At 34.2% G+C, this 16,842-nt stretch overlaps 1 protein-coding gene across 1 annotated transcript in view; it reads right to left on the minus strand.

The window, feature by feature from the left end:
* KIFAP3 (kinesin associated protein 3) overlaps window positions 1-16,842 on the minus strand; it is a 138,986-nt gene that overhangs the window by 41,152 nt on the left and 80,992 nt on the right. Inside the window, exons 12-17 of the mRNA XM_061160297.1 lie at window positions 15,053-15,161; window positions 13,728-13,840; window positions 13,117-13,282; window positions 12,370-12,495; window positions 8,522-8,620; window positions 6,640-6,725 (exon numbers count right to left, since the gene is read on the minus strand). Of these exons, the coding sequence (XP_061016280.1) occupies window positions 6,640-6,725; window positions 8,522-8,620; window positions 12,370-12,495; window positions 13,117-13,282; window positions 13,728-13,840; window positions 15,053-15,161 (699 nt within the window). The remainder of the gene's footprint in view (window positions 1-6,639; window positions 6,726-8,521; window positions 8,621-12,369; window positions 12,496-13,116; window positions 13,283-13,727; window positions 13,841-15,052; window positions 15,162-16,842) is intronic.

The raw sequence follows: 16,842 nt of genomic DNA on the forward strand, positions 1-16,842 counted from the left end.
AATTGCTGCGTGATTGCCTTGGAAGAGGAGAAAGCGAGGCTCCTCTCTCCTTGCTTCTCTTTCCCTTGCTGCAGCTACCCCATTCCCTGCCTCCCAAAGCTACATGCAAGGCCTAGTCAGACTTGTGACAACTTGCTGATGAGACCAGAGACTGCATCACCAACCATGTAGTCCTCTATGGTAGAGAGAGTACTATGAACACATATCTGTTTTAATTCACTAATTGAGGGCTTGGGCCTAAATACTATATACTAAACACTTACCACTAGTGTAAAATAACATTTGCATAATTTGGGGGACAAACACTTTGCTACAGATGGCATATTTCCCTAAGGCTTGCATGGCATCTAATTTTTCTTAGTATTATTTCACGATGTTTGTCTTAAGAGCAAGAAGTTTGTTTTCTTAAAGATAAATTGCCTTAAGCTACAAATAGTCCCACTCTTTTATTTTTTATTATTATAGACTACAGCTATGCTAAAAATACTCAAGAATCAAAATCTATAGATAAAAAAGTCTTAAGAGATCATCTACTTCCATTCTAGGCAGGTTTCTAACAAACGATTTTAGAAAGTTGGTTATTTAGTTGTTATTAATGTTAAATGGACAAGACTTCACATTATCCCTTGACAGTCTATTCCCATTGTTTCATCATCTTTGCTGTGTCTAATTAAAGTTTCTCCTGTTTCAAATTAAGCCCATTCTCTCTTGTTTTACTCTTTAAAAAGACTTGGGACAAGCAAACAGCACCCTGAGTTGTGATCAGTAATTGAGTCTAAGCTCAAAAATCCAAAGAATGGCAGCAACGTCCCAAGTGAACCTGAGAAACTGTCTTTTACTGATGCATTAAAATGGCCCACTCCTCAAATTTCTCCCCAATAAGGATGCCCAGCAAGCCAGGAAAAAACTTTGGTCTGAGGTTAGCGGATAAATTGAGTCCAAATTCAACTTAGTCAACACAGATTCAGAACATGGGTAACTGAACAGATGAAGCACTTCTACACTGTACTAATCAAGGTCTTTCAGGAAACCGCACTATTCAGTTAACTTCTTTGACATGAAGTCTTAAAATGCCAAATTCAGCCATTCGGCAAGACAATCCTAAAGTAAACTACAAATACAACTATGCCTGGCCAAAACATATATTCCAAATAACTTTCCATACTTAAAATCCAAACTGTGAACAGATTATCTTCCCATATCATTTTAACAGTCAAAATGAACAGAAAATAATGTCAATGTATGACAAAACCCACTACAATACTGTAAAGTAATTAGCCTCCAACTAATGAAAATAAATGAAAAAAAAAGAACAGAAAATAATGTAAATGATTAACTGTACAGGTGGCTCAGATGTTAAAGAATATGCCTGCAATGCAGGAGACTCGGGTTCAACGACTAGGTCAGCAAGATTTCCTGGAGAAGCAAACAGCAACCCACTCCAGTATTCTTGCCTGAAGAATTCCATGGAGAGAGGAGCCTGGCAGGTTAGATCACAAAGAGTGGTCGTGGGATCACAGAGAGTCGGACACGACTGAATGACTTTCATATTCACTAAGGAAAGGAAATGTTGATCCAGATTTTAATCTATATATAAACTTCACAACTAGGATTGAATTTTGGTTTAGTCTGAACAAAACATATCAAGTGACCATCATGTGGTAGATGCTTCATGTATATTTTCTCTAATTTTTTAATCCTCAGAAGTATCGATGTAAACTAGATCTTCAAAAAGTTAAATAAATTGCCTGAGATTATTCAGCAGGTGAGAGAACTAGAGTCAGTTGTATTCTAAATGCAATACTCTACAGGGTCAAGCTGCCACCTCAGAAAGGTCAAAGGTTGACTCTAAGACCAGAACCCCCACTCAACTGAGGAGAAAAATGTTTCAAGAAGTTGCTCCTGCTGGTGCAGTTCCCTATTGACAAGCTAAAATTGAGCCAGGGCCTCGGTTCCTGTAGGTGTATAGTACAAAAAGGTAAAGAAACATTCTTCGAACAGAATATGGGATGTTTCCAGAGTCTGGTGTCCATCTATCCGCTGTATTGGACTTCTTCTCTTCTAAGAAACTCGGCTATAACTATGACTCAGTTGATGGAGTAGCACAGGACAGGACTTCCAGATCACACTAATAATTAAAATGTGAGTATCTTTAAATGGTCTCAGTTTAACAACTGGTATTTCTGAATAACATTTTAGACTCTTAAGTTTTCCAAAGTATGTAATGAAACAATCTAAAATTGCTTGGCAGCATATCAAATACATACTTCATAAGTCTGATGTCGAGAGATTAGGTAAACCTTCAGATTACTTGTTAAAATTTGTTTTATACTAATGATCAGATAGCATTTTAGGGAACTATATGTATAGGTAGCTGATATATCACCAGTTTCATTTCACTGATTCTTCTTCTTGGATGTCCTCTTATTCACAAGATTTTTTATGAATGTAATAATCTAAAATAATTTTCTTTGTGAGTTTACATTTTTAACTCCAACCAAAATTTATAAGTCCTTGCAAGGAACGTAGGATCAACAAAGTAAAATGAAGACTAAAAATGTTCATTGGATTTCAAAACATGAAGGCCCAGATGACTTCCACAAGCACCATTTCAATGGAGTAATGGACACAGAGGAAGAACTGGTCGAAAAGAGAAAGGGGAAGGTAGAAAAGATGGAGAAATGAAAAAATGGAGGAAGTAATATGTAGAGATTTTTTTCAAAATGTGGATTCTAGAGAGAGAGAGAGAGAGAGCTAGGACAGAAGATGCAGGGTAGGGAAAACTCTGACTTAAGATCAGAGACTTGAGCCTAGAGCTTAGAAATACTGGGAATGAGAATTTTATCTAATAAGAAACATATTCATATTTTACAATAAATATTTTTATAAGACTAAGCTGGTCTCTTGGAACTATCACTAGCTTATATTCTTAGCCAAACCTACCTAATACAAACATCTAAACGTATTTTTACTTTCCATCACTTCTTCTCAAAATAAGGTAATTTTAAAAGTATGATAAAGGTGATTCATAACAGACTGACATCTCTCTTCTTCTTGCTTAAGGTAAGATAATCAGATATAGAATTTTAGGGAGTTTCTTACTGTTACACTATATACTTTATATACAACAATGACATTAGTGATCTAGAAAATAGTACAAGAACCATGAAACTGTTCATAAACCCTGTGACCAGTGGCTTATGCGTTGAAACATCTTGGTTAAACAAGGGTTTAATACATAAAGTTTCCCTATTTTAACTTATATATCAAAGCTAAAATGTCAATGTACTGATTTAGTTTTAAACCAGTAAAGATATATTGGTCAAATTAACAAATCAGGTGATACCAAATAAACATGAATTTCTGAACTAAAATGTAGGAGACTGGCCAGAAAGTACCTGCTGATTATCTGATTTTGTAATGAAATCACCAGCAGAAATGCCAACCTAGAGGGTTTCAAGGACATTATTAATTGATTCTTTATAAACTTCTATTCTAATCCTTTTAAAGGGCTTCCCTGTTAGCTCAGCTGATAGAATCTGCCTGCGATGCAGAAGACCCCAGTTTCATTTCTGGGTTGGGAAGATCTGTTGGTGAAGGGATAGGCTACCCACTCCAGTATTCTTGGACTTCTCTGGTGGCTCAGCTGATCCTTTTAAAACACTTAAGTTGAAAACGACTGAGTAGGCTATATTCAAGAAACTTTTTACAGGGTGAATCAAAATAAATAGTGTAAATAGAGTCCAAAGAAGGAATGAGATTGCCCACGTGTGTATGCAACAAGTGAAAAAAATATTCAAAGAAATGTAGCATCTAGCACATCTCGGGTACAAGGGTCAAGTCCAAGCGGAAGGGCAGCACAAAGTCTGAAGAAAAGTCTGCAACGTGAGCCAGTTTCTAATGCAGGACTCAGATTATCCCTCTAATCAAATTCTTAACAGTGACATATATTTTTAAAATTTATAAAGTCAGGAAAAACATTAAAATTTGGGGGTGTTTCATTATTGCAAACAGTTTTAACAGTTAGAATCAGACATGGCACAATGAACTGGTTCCAAATTGGGAAAGGAGTATAGCTGTCTATTGTCAACTTGCTTATTGAACTTATATGCAGAGCACACCATTCGAAATGCCAGACTGGATAAAGCACAAGCTGGAATCAAGACTGCAGGGAGAAATATCAATAACCTCAGATATGCAGATGACACCACCCTTATGGCAGAAAGTGAAGAGGAACTAAAGAGCCTGTTAATGAAAGTGAAAGAGGAGAGTGAAAAAGCTGGCTTAAAACTCAACTTTCAAAAAACTAACATCATGGCATTCAGTCCCATCACTTCATGGCAAACAGATGGGGAAACAATGGAAACAGTGACAGACTTTATTTTCCTGGGCTCCAAAATCACTGCAGGTGGTGACTGCAGCCACGAAATTAAAAGACTCTTGCTCTTTGGGGAAAAAAGCTATGACAAACCTAGACAGCATATTAAAAAGCAGAGACATTACCGACAAAGGTCCGTATAGTCAAAACTATGGTTTGTCCAGTAGTCATGTATGGATATAAGAGTTGGGACCATAAAGAAAGCTGAGCACCAAAGAATTGATGTTTTTGAACCGTGGTGTTGGAGAAGACTCTTGAGAGTCCCTTGGACAGCAAAGAGATCAAACCAGTCCATCCTAAAGGAAATAGCTCCTGACCATTCATTGGAAGGACTGATGCTGAAGCTCCAATACTTTGGGCACCTGATGCGAAGAACTGACTCATTGGAAAAGACCCTGATGCTGGGAAACACTGAAGGCAGGAGGAGAAAGTAACAGCAGAGGATGAGACGGTTGAATGGCATCACCAACTGGATGGGCATGAGTTTGAGCAAGTGCTGAGAGTTGCTGATTGACAGGGAAGCCTGGCATGCTGCAGTCCATGGGGTCACAGAGTCAGACATGATTGAGCAACTGAAGTGAACTAACATCACTCCAAAACAACTTGTAAAACAAGTCAACGTATACAACAAAATTTATCAAAGATTTAAAAAATAGTAGTGAGATTCTATTTTATTAAAAAAAATTTAATGACCAAACTGTAAAGTTGATGGTGTTGAGTTTTGATAAGACTGTCATCAACCCCCTTCTCTGCAGTATTGCTCCTCTGCAATAATTTTTCTGAAAAACAAGTGATTCTGAGATGACATGCAGACCAGATATAAAACTTTGAATATGTATAAAATCTCTTTAAGTATACAACCTCTACTCAAAAGTAGAAAGCCAAAGGTTTTAATAATGCTTAAACAATGAATTTAATGCGCAAAAGACCTAAACAGACATTTCTCTAAGAAGACAAACAGACAGCCAATGGGCAAATGAAAAGATCCTCAACATCACTAATTATCAGAGAAATGCAAATCAAAACTACAGTGAAGCACCACCTTACCCCAGTCAGAATGCTATCATTAAAAAAATCTACAAATAACAAATGCTGGAGAGGGTGTGGAGAAAAGGGAATTCTCCTACACTGTTGGTGGGAATGTAAATTGGTGTAGTCACTATGGAGAACAGTATGACGGTTTCTCAAAAAAGTAAAAGTTGAGCTGCCATTTAATCCAGCTACCCCACACCTGGGCATGTATCTGGACAAAACTATTATTCAAAAGAGACATGCACCCCATATTCACAACAGCACTATTCACAATAGCCAAGACATGGTTATTTAACCTATATAGGTTTAACCTATATAGGTTATTTAACATATCCACCCATTGATAGATGAATGGATAAAGATGTGGTACAAACAAACACTGGAATACTGCTGCTGCTGCTGGGTTGCTCAGTCATGTCTGATTCTTTGCGACCCTATGGACTGTAGCCTGCTAGGCTGCTCTATCCATGGGGATTCTTTAGGGAAGAATACTGGAGCGTGTTGCCATGCCCTCCTCCAGGGGATCTTCCTGACCCAGGGATTGAACCCGCATCTCTTATATCTTCTGCATTGGCAGGGGGGTTCTTTACCACCAGCACCACCTGGGAAGCCCGTAATGGAATACTACTCAACCATAAAAAATAAAATGTAATAAATAATGCTATTTGCAGCAACATGAATGGACAGAGATAATCATACTAAGTGAAGTAAGTCAAAAACAGAAAGACAAATATCATATGACATAACTTATTTGTGGAATCTAAACCATGACACAAATCAACTTATCTACAAAACAGTAATAGACTCACAGACATAGAGAACGGACTTGTGATTGTCAAAGGGTAGAGGGGTCGAGAGGGATAAAGTGGGAGTTTGGGGCTAGCAGATGCAAACTAGTATACATAGAATGGATAAACAGCAAGGTCCTATTGTATAGCACAGGGAACTATATTCAATATCCTATGATAAACCATAATGGAAAATAATATAAAAAAGAATGCATGTATATGTATCACTTTGCTGTACAGCAGAAATTAATGCAACATTGTAAATCAGCCATATGTCAATCAAAAAGTGAATTCAGTATTACTTCATTTTCTGAGCTTTACCAAAATACAAATTTGTAATAACTGTATACTGAATGCAAAGTTCTAAACAGGTGTACAATGGCTCTTTCATTCCATAAAATAAAGACTATTATACTTTTGGTAGGAAGAAAAATTACTTACCGCTATAATATCTAATGTATTATCACAGACTTTTCGGATTTCATTATTTTTATCATGCATCAGATCTATGAGATACGCTGGAGCCTCTATATAAAAAGTGGTTAAAGATACAAACTGATATTGAGGTTGTTCAGTCATGTTAGAGAAACCTGCATTTCTCTAAATTCAAACATTAATCTGAAATCTAATTTTAAATTATAAAATACAATCATTAATACAAGGTGACCAAAAAATCTAATGTTTCATTTATTTGAAAAACAGGGATGATAAAGGAAAAATATGAGATAAAAATGGGCAAGAAAAAGAGCTAGTAAATCTTGGAATGTATAAGGTCATACTTTTGAAAACATGAAAATTGTGAAAGTAACTAAAGAAGAAGCTCCAGAGCTGCATGGCTGTAAAACTTCCTTGATTGATTTGACCCTCCTAAAAGTTCAGAAAAATTCATTTCAACAGAAACTCACAAAGTATTTCACACAATAAAGGAAAAGAATCACTGTCAATCAAGTCAACAAAAAAAAAATCATATATATGGATATGGTTATTATAAGGAAGAGAGAACATAAGATAATTTCATATAACTCTAGTATTTCAAAAAGAAAAGAATTTAAGAAAATATTATATATATATATATATATATACACACACACACACACACACACACATATATATATATATATATATATATATGAAAGAATAATAGGAATCAGTATTAGAAAACTCAGAGAGGTAATTCAGGAAATAACTAAAAATCATTTCAGATATATTAAAACTAAGTTTATAGTAATACAAGAATAAATAAAAGCAACAGATAAACTCTGAATTAAATATAAGGTAAAAAAGAAGAAAACTTGTAAAATTTAAAAAGATGAAAAGAGATTAAAAAGATTAGAAAATGACATATTAAAGGTAGGCAAAGAGGATCCAACAACAGAAATTCTAAAGACAATCATGGCAATAGAACAAAACAAATACTATAAACTGTAACTCAAGAAAACTTTCCTAAGATTAGAAAAAAGACAAAGTACAAACACTGTATTTACATACTTAGAAAAATCAAGCAAGGGTGATGAATACCAACTCAAATTCTAATAAAACTATAGTGGCTATAGTGGCTTAAACAAAACCCAGAAACATCCTTTGGTCTTCCTGGCAGAAAGATCAAGTCACTTATAAGAGAAAGGAAAGTAAACTGTCATTAGACTTTATGAGAGATAATTAGTAGACTACAGACTTCTCATTGGCAGCAATTAAAGGTGGAAAAATACCTTCAAATTGATGAGGAAAACAATGGGCAATCTAGAAATTTCATATTCTGCCAAATTATATTTAAAGAGGACAAACTAGTTATTTTCAGATACAGATGCATTTTATTACTATAGATGTTCACTAAGCAGTATAAGAGAATGTAATCAATTAAGAAAGAAAATCAATGTAGAGAAACAGAGGAACTGAATTCAGGAAAAAACAGCAAATGATGAAATACATGCATTAACACACCATGCGTGTGTGCCAAGTGGCTTCAGTCGTGTCCCACTCTGCGACCCTATGAACTGCAGCCTGCCAGGCTTCTCTGTCCCTGGGATTCTCCAGGCAAGAATACTGGAGTGGGTTTAACATACCATAAATCCTAAATAAACACTGGCTTTTACAAAGCAATAATCAAAATAATAGTTAATTTTAAAATGTTATAAAAAGAAAAGGAATGTATAAACAACAGTATGGGAAAAGGGAAGGATAAATAAAGAAAACTTAAATCAAGATAGAAACCTCAATGAATCTAAAAGAGGCAGTAAAGAAAGTTATAATTTCCAATACCAAAAAATGTATCTTTTCTGAATATGTGAAGTGTCATTACTTATGATGAACACTGAAAGGATACGTGTTTCCTTGATTATGACATCTCTTGTGGCTTGATGGAAAACCATTTGGTAGAAGACATAAATTATCTGACACACAAATTCATCATCTTCTTGTTGAGCTAAAAGGCAACAGAAAACTTCAAATAAAAACACTAAGTTATATACAAAACTGAAAAACATTGAGGGGAAAAAGTGGGGAACGAGAAAAACCAAAGGTGACAAGGAGACAGGTAAAGGACAGTTAGTTTAAATTATTTAATATATATGGCTGCCATACATCATTTATGTCTTAAATGTTTTTTTTCTAAATTACATGATGATCAGTCAAAAATTTCATAATGATATATTTTCATAAGTTTTACTAAGTTTGGGTGTTGTTAAACTAAATAAGTTATGACTTTGTAAAACAAAAATAAAAAATAAGATTTTGAAGAGAGAAATTATATCATCTCTGAGTCCAAACCAAACTATTTGAGACTGTTCATCTCAAAAGGCTGTATCTAGGAAGAAATGAGAAACAAGATAGGTTTAAGAGAATAGTAACAGTGCTTTAATAGTAATTTTTGCTACATTGACATCAAGTATAAAGAAATTCATTAAATTAACCTCTAAGTCTCTAATGTGAAATGGCAAAACTTACCACCACTTATGGGGAGGTTTTTTTGGTCCCTCATAAAAATTCTTCAGATAATTTTAATTTGTAAAATAAATCTTGTTCTATTTTGTCTCTACAATGTTGACCTCACAGGACAAAAATGGTTCTTAAAAAAAAAAATCACACCCTCTAAATTCTAAGTTTCTGGTAGAAATTAGATTATTATAAACAGGTTTTTTCTTCATTGAATAATGTTAACAAAATTAAACTTCAATTATTGGCATGAAGCAATCAAGTAACTTTAGCTCCACTCTAATTAATTATACTAGTAAAAAAGAATGTTATGCACTCATACAAACTAAGAAATGGTTATTATCATAAGAAGATGACTTTAACAGAATTAATATTATGTAATGGCAAAGGCAAATACTCATAGAAATACAATTTATAGGTACTGGCTATGAAATTTGATTTACTAGTAGTTTGACCTCAACTCTTGGCAACAGTTCAGTGATATCTGTTAGACAAATATTTACAGGTCAACAGAGCATCTGACTAGTTGGGTGAAATAAACTGTGATTCCTTCAAAGTCCAGCCATTCCAAATAATTTTCCTCACTAATTTACCAAAGTACTACTCAGACTATTTGGGTTAAAATTTTATTAATTACTCTGTTGGCATACAATGTTCCCTCACTTAACCCTAAGGGTTTTAATTTTCAAAATCCATTTATTTCCAAAAAATATTAGTATACAGCCTCTGCCTATGATAACATGTCAGAGAACATCAACATATGGTAAAACACTGAGCTGGCACTGTTATCTTATCTTTCAGTCATAATCAATGTGAGACAGCAATTTAAGGACCCAGGTCATTTTGTTTCAACTTTCTCCAGCTCACTACAAAATCCTCACTCTCATTATGACAACTACATTGTCTTTAGTTTCACCTCCCAATTACCTAACGTTTCAATTACTTCTAACATGAAAACTCCTGGCTGTGAGAAGAGTGTACCAAAGCAAATCCATATATATTACTTGTAGAAATACTTCAAATGTGGAGGCACCATCTCTAGATGATCATTAGAAATGATTATGTAAAAGAATTCACAAATCAAACTTTTCAAGATTTAGAAGAGAAAACTGGGCAAAAGAATAAATAGGCACCTCACTTTATCTGCTGTATCTAACAGTCAATAAACACAAATAGATACTAATTTCATTAATTATTGTTAGTCCTTCAGTCGTGTCCGACTGTTTGTGACCCCATGGACTGTGTAGCCCACCAGGCCCCTCTGTCCATGGAATTCTCCAGCCAAGAATACTGGAGTGGGTTGCCATTTCCTTCTCCACATTAATTATTAGGAAGGGCAAATTAAGATCACAATGCACTACCACTATGGAGGTACACTGGTGATGTAGAATGACTGGAAGTTTTGTACATTGCTAGAGGGACTGAAAATTGGCACAACTACTTTTTTGGCATTATTTTTAGTCAAATATATGCATACTCTCTCTACTCCTAAGTATGTGTCTAATAGAAATGAGTAAATATGTTCACTAAATGAAACATTTAAGAATGTTTACAGAAGCATTACTTATAAAAGCCCCTTTCTCTTAAAAAACAAACAGAAAACCCACTCTACTATGAACCAATAGTTAGAAAGGAAAAATAGTAGTATATTTATTTACAAAGCAATAAATGGAAACACTTCAGTACACAGCAAAGATGAATCTCACAGTTATAACACAGGGCAAAATAAACTAGATTCTCTTTCTAAAAGGTTGAAAACTAAGCAAAATTCATCTATGGGTGATAAGAGGAAAAACAGAACCGCTCTGGAGAAGGTAGCAGTGACTGGGACGTGGCAGAAGAGGGATTTCTAGGGTGCTGGTAATAATTCATTTCCTTATACGAGTGGGAATAACATGAGAACCCTCACTTTAAAAATTCACTGTTCTACATATACCTGTAACTTGTGTGTTTTTCTTTATAAACACTTCAAAAAAAGACTATTAAAATAATATAAAATACATATATATTATATCTGGTACAGGAAAGACTGAGATTAGAGAGTCTTTTTAAGCTTTCCATATTAGTATATTTAACTTCTATACTAATTAGCTACTTTTAATGTAAATCTGCTATGGGCCAAAGTGCACCCCTCCAAAATTTGTATGTTGAAGCCCCAAACCCAAATGTGACTATATTCAGAGATAGGGCTAGAAGGAAGTAATTAAGGTTAAATGAGGTCATAAAGCTGGGGTCCTAACCCTATAAGATTAGTAACCTTATAAGAAGGGATACCAGAGCACTTGTGTATGCTTGTGCTTTCTCTCGCTCCCTCTCTCCACCCAACTGCCCCCACCATATGAGGATGTTAGGATATAACAAGATGGCCTTGTGTAAGCCAAGAAGAAAGACCTCACCAGGAATCAAATAGACTTCCCAACCTCCAGAAATATGAGAAAATGTATTTTGGTTGTTTAAGCCACCCAGTCTGTGATATTTTATTATGGCAGTCCGAGCAGACTAATAAAACAAGGTCCTAGAGAACTTGGCCCTAATAAAATATATTTAGAGTCAGACAAATTTTGTATGAAGTGGAAAGCGATGAATCTGGGTTCTTAAGAGCAAAATAAAGGTAAAGGAAGACTATCTACAACTCCTAGCCTATATTGTAATCCTAGCCAATGTGGCTAACTAAATTTATTTAAATTTTATTTAAAATCCAGGTTCTCAGTCCCAACAGCCACATTTCAAGTATTCAATAGCCACATGTATTGGACAGTGCAGATAGAGAATATTTTCTTCATTGCAGAAAGTTTAGAGGCCAACACTATATATGGATCCAGGAAGGAATATGATGATTTGAATTAGCTTCCTAATAAACCTTTCTGATTAGAAATCAAGTTATTATAAGCGTTTGTGCAAGAAAAGCGATATAATTCAACCAAGACAAAGCTCAACAGAAAGAATAAATGGCAGAATATTTAGCTGTTCAAGGTTGATAAGAGCAAGGTAGTTATCTATAAAATTGGTCCTCAATCACTTTATAGGAACATTCTCAACCTTGCAACCTAAAGCTATTTGGTATTATGCTATCTAATTCTAGTATAATGTATATTTAATTCATTTTGCTAACTATATAATTGAAGTGGCTATAAGATGACCAATGCAACAAGATATTTATTTATATATTTATTTAATATATTATCACTGCAGATAATGGGTTTATATATTAGCATAAAAATAAGATAAATTATAATTTACCATTTAGCAACTCAATGAGTGCAGGGATTATCCCAGATTTGGCTAGCAATGCAGCACAAGAGTCATCCATAGATACAGTTCCAATCATTATAACCACTTCTAAAACAAGGTCATCTTCTGCAGCACCTGTGGAGAGAACATCACAGAAAGTTTTCATTGAAATGTCCTGATACAAATCCTTTTATATTTCCAAGATTCCAATTCACAGAAAAGATACTGAAAGCTATTAATCAGTTTTTATGAACCTTTAACATGTGTACAAATTTTTCCTTTTCCCAAAGTTCCATGTTCAGAGAATTCCATTCCACAATGACAGTTTGTGGTTTCTGGAGTAGTAGAAAGGTGGTATTGTATTTTCAATAAGTCTTTGGAAATATAAATGAATGACAATGTAAACACAGAAAATAGAAGAGTCATTCCAATGCCTCAAAGAACTTTGTGTGTGCATGTAAACTCATGTAGAGCAGGATGGTTATTTGGTAATTTAAAACAGGCAGGATAAAAAAATAGTAAGGCAGGATAGTAAAGGGAAACTAATATTAAGAAAACATATTGTTAGGGAAAAAAGTATATACATATAAGAGGAGAACTAGTGACTGCTTTTCTGGGAGAAAGAAATTAGAAGTAGGGCAAGAACTAGAGGCCTGGGAATGTAGTATAATAATGGTCACAAAATACTGCTCTAGCAGCTTTACCCACAAAAGAGAGAAATAATGATTATGCAGAAGTGAAATACTTAGCACAGACCTGGTTTTAGTTTATCCTTGAGGTATGGAACCAGCTTATACTCCTTAAGAACCAATTCCCAGTCTAAGTCTGGAATGGTCAAATTTGCAAGAGTTCCTAAACATTCAATCACAAACTCCTCCTCTTCATCATTAGAGATCTGAGCAGCAAGATCCCCAACATAATCCTGAATAAAACAAAATTTAATATAAACTTAAAATATTTCTACAGAAGAACTAATCTAATAATTTAATGCACAGGAAGAAAAAGTATCAAATGTGATTCTCTTGTTTTAATTGTTGTTCTTCAATCGCTCAATCATGTCCGACTCTTTGCAAGCCCATGGACTGCTAACTTGGCTAAGGGAGTCTATGGAATTGGCTTAAGAGAAGAAAACTGGAGTGAGGTTGAAAAGGTTAGGGACAGGGATCATAAAACAAAAACAGTATTAAAACTTAGGTTGAAATCTGTAGGAGCTAAACTTCCAAGGAAGTTGATAACAAGAAGAACCAACTTGGGTCATGAATTAATATTTGACAGGAGTTAAGGAAGAGTTATATTTCCAAACACAGCACTTTAAAACTTCAGTTCCAGATTATTTTAATAGACAGAAAGCCAAAGACAACACTTACAATAAATAAATTTTTAGTTGGTCCATCATGCTGGGAAATGTTCCTAATCATTTTCATCAGCAATGGATCCTTGAACTTCAGAGCCCTCTTCATGAGCATCTTCAGCCCGTTTCCTGATAATAATAACAGAGAAATTCCCCAATAAAATTAAGGTTCATTTAAATTTAATGATCTTTAATATTTTCAGCTCTCAAGAAAACCCAATATACACACAGAAAATACATAAATTTTATAGAATCTATTAATTTTAATAAATGTATGCCTCTCTATAATTCATATATTATATCAAGACAGAATATTTCCATTCACTGCAGAAAGTACCCTTGTGCTTAGCTGATCTCCCCAATACAATTACTTTTCTTCTTTTCTCCTCCTCTTATTCCTCTTTTTTGTATTTTCTTTTTAAACACAGATTTTGCCTCTTCTAGAATATCACATAAATGGAAACACAGGATGTATATGAAATGTGTACCAACCACATATTTGTAAAATATAAATACTTTTTGATCCATAAAAATAGTATTTCCAGGAATTTATCCTAAGAATATAAAAATGGAAACATGAAAGATTCAGAGAAAGAAAAATTACTGCAGCATTGTCTGTAATAGAAAAGAAGTGGCACAAACTATCCAAACAGCAGATTAAACTATGGAAAATCCTTTAATGAGCTATTTTTTCAGCTACTGGCAATTACATTTTATAAAAGTATTTAATCACATGGAAAGATATTCAGATATTATTAACTTTAAAACACATGTCACCAAATATACAGAATCCCATTTTAACTTACAATATGCAGAAGCACTGTACCAAAGTTTTATCTATGACTATCTCTGGATAGTGGAAATAAAATTTTTTATTTTTTCCTATTTGCTAGTTTGTACTTTTTGATAATTTACATGTATTCTTTTCAAATAAGTAAAAACTACTGAGCAAACTCTGAAATACCAAAATGCATGACAAATCATTTTACAAAGATATTACAGAAACAAATAGCTAATACATTTGTACTGCACCATTTTGCACTGTAACAGACTGCTTTACAAATAAAAAGTTTTGTTTCACCTAGAAAATATTTTTAAAAATCAAATTTCAATTAAGGGTAACTGACAAAACAGTGTATAAAATGTTACTAGAGAGTAAGTCTGCTCATGATGTAAGAATATTTATGAGTCTGGTGTTTAAGGATTTGGGCTATATTTTTTTAAATTATAGAAAGATGTAATTCACATATTTATTATAACTCTTAATTCCTTATTTTCTATTATCTATCATTTGCCATTGGCATATGATAGAGATTATCCATGAAGCTCAAAGGCACTAACCTTCACAGATAAGCTGTACATTCCTTTTGTTAGCAGCAAGATTAATGCAGAAAGAAATGAGTTCCAAGTCAATTCGTTCATCTGAACACTCAAAGAGCATCTTCATTAACTAGCAAGAAGCACAAGACATATTTCATTCAAAACACCCCTGAACACATGTAAAACATAGGCAATGCTTAATCACAGTATATTATAGAATGTATGTTGGAAATAATACAATTACATTTTCAACATAGAGTAGGCTTTTCCTACTGAATACCTTAGTGAACTATTAGATGCTCAGTATTAAATATAAGCTCCCAAGTACAGTGGAGAATGTAACAGAAATATTAAAGATTTTGCTTTAAAGGAACTTAAAATATTGTGGGGAAGTAGAGACTCTGAGCAAAGAAAACAGCTTGTGCAATGGTTATAAGGCAGGAAAAAATGTCATTCTTCTGAAGAATTAAGAGAAAGCAAACATGGTTGGAGTGAGGGAAACAGTGATAAGAGATAAGAAGGTAAAAGCCAGAAAATGCAGGGTCTTGAAGTACATGTTGAGGATTTGGGGCTTCATCCTAAGGAAAATGGGAAGATGTTAAAGGCTTCCAAATAAGGAAAGTGTCAGAATAAGATTTATGTTTCAAGAAGATCTGACCAGTATATAAAACAGGCTGAAATAGCCTAAGAAAATGTGGTAAGACCATTTAAAGGGCTAGCAGAAAAGTCCAGGTATGGTGATGGCTGCTTGGATTAGGTAGAGTAGTAAGGTTAGAGATAACAAGGACAGCTCAGAGATATATTTAGGAAAGACAATCCAACAGGATTTAATAACTGACTGGATGTTGGCATTAAGGGAGAAGAAACGAAGATGACTCCCAGTTTTATATCCTGAACAACACGAAAAATGGTGCCAATGCTTACCCTAAGACAGAAACTAGAATAGGAGAAAACCTCAAAGGGAAGACAGTAATTGTGGCTTTTGGATATGTTGAATTTAAGCTGCCTATGTGACAGTCAAGTGCAGATAGTCAATAAAAGTTATAAACACAATTTTAGAAGACATGTTCAGACTGAACGTATGATTTTAGGAACTGTCATTTACGGTTGATAACTGAACTTGCAAGGTCTGACCCAATCATCTGGGAATGTATATAAAATAAGGAAGAACTCTACTTAATAAGAGAAAGAAAGATGGGTATGGGAAGCAGCAGACAGAAAAAGAGGAAGGAAAGGATATGCTACTTATGCCATTTAGCTATATCTACATTTGTCATGATAAGAGGTCATTGCTATATAATAAAGGAGAAATGACAAATCTTATGCCATACTTTTGAGAAGCTAGTCTTCTATTACTGGCAAATAGTAAATTGACTCAATGCATATTATATAAAGATATTTTTCTCTTAGTCAAATTGTTAACAATATATGGATGTTAATCCTAAAATTTATAACCTACAATTTTCTTATGTTTTATCTCGAGGCAATACCTTTAAGATCAACATGTCTTTGTTGATGGGTTAGACCTTATTCTGTTAAATCTTGTGGTTATTCTCTATGTTAGTTCCAAATAACATCTAAGTTTCAAAAAGGATACATAGTCAACATATCATGTGTCTGTAAAAATTAATCTTACTTTTATATACTAGCAATGAATTAAAAACACAAATCCACTTACAGCTGCTCCAAAAAATCCTTTGATATCACTCTAACAAAACGACATGTATACGTGTGTGTACGCGCATGTGTGCTGTGACTCCAGTCTTGTCCCACTCTTTGTGACCCTATGGAGCCCGCCCAGCTCCGCAGGC

This window comes from Dama dama, chromosome 14 (genome assembly GCF_033118175.1).
Source record: "Dama dama isolate Ldn47 chromosome 14, ASM3311817v1, whole genome shotgun sequence".
NCBI lineage: Eukaryota > Metazoa > Chordata > Mammalia > Artiodactyla > Cervidae > Dama > Dama dama.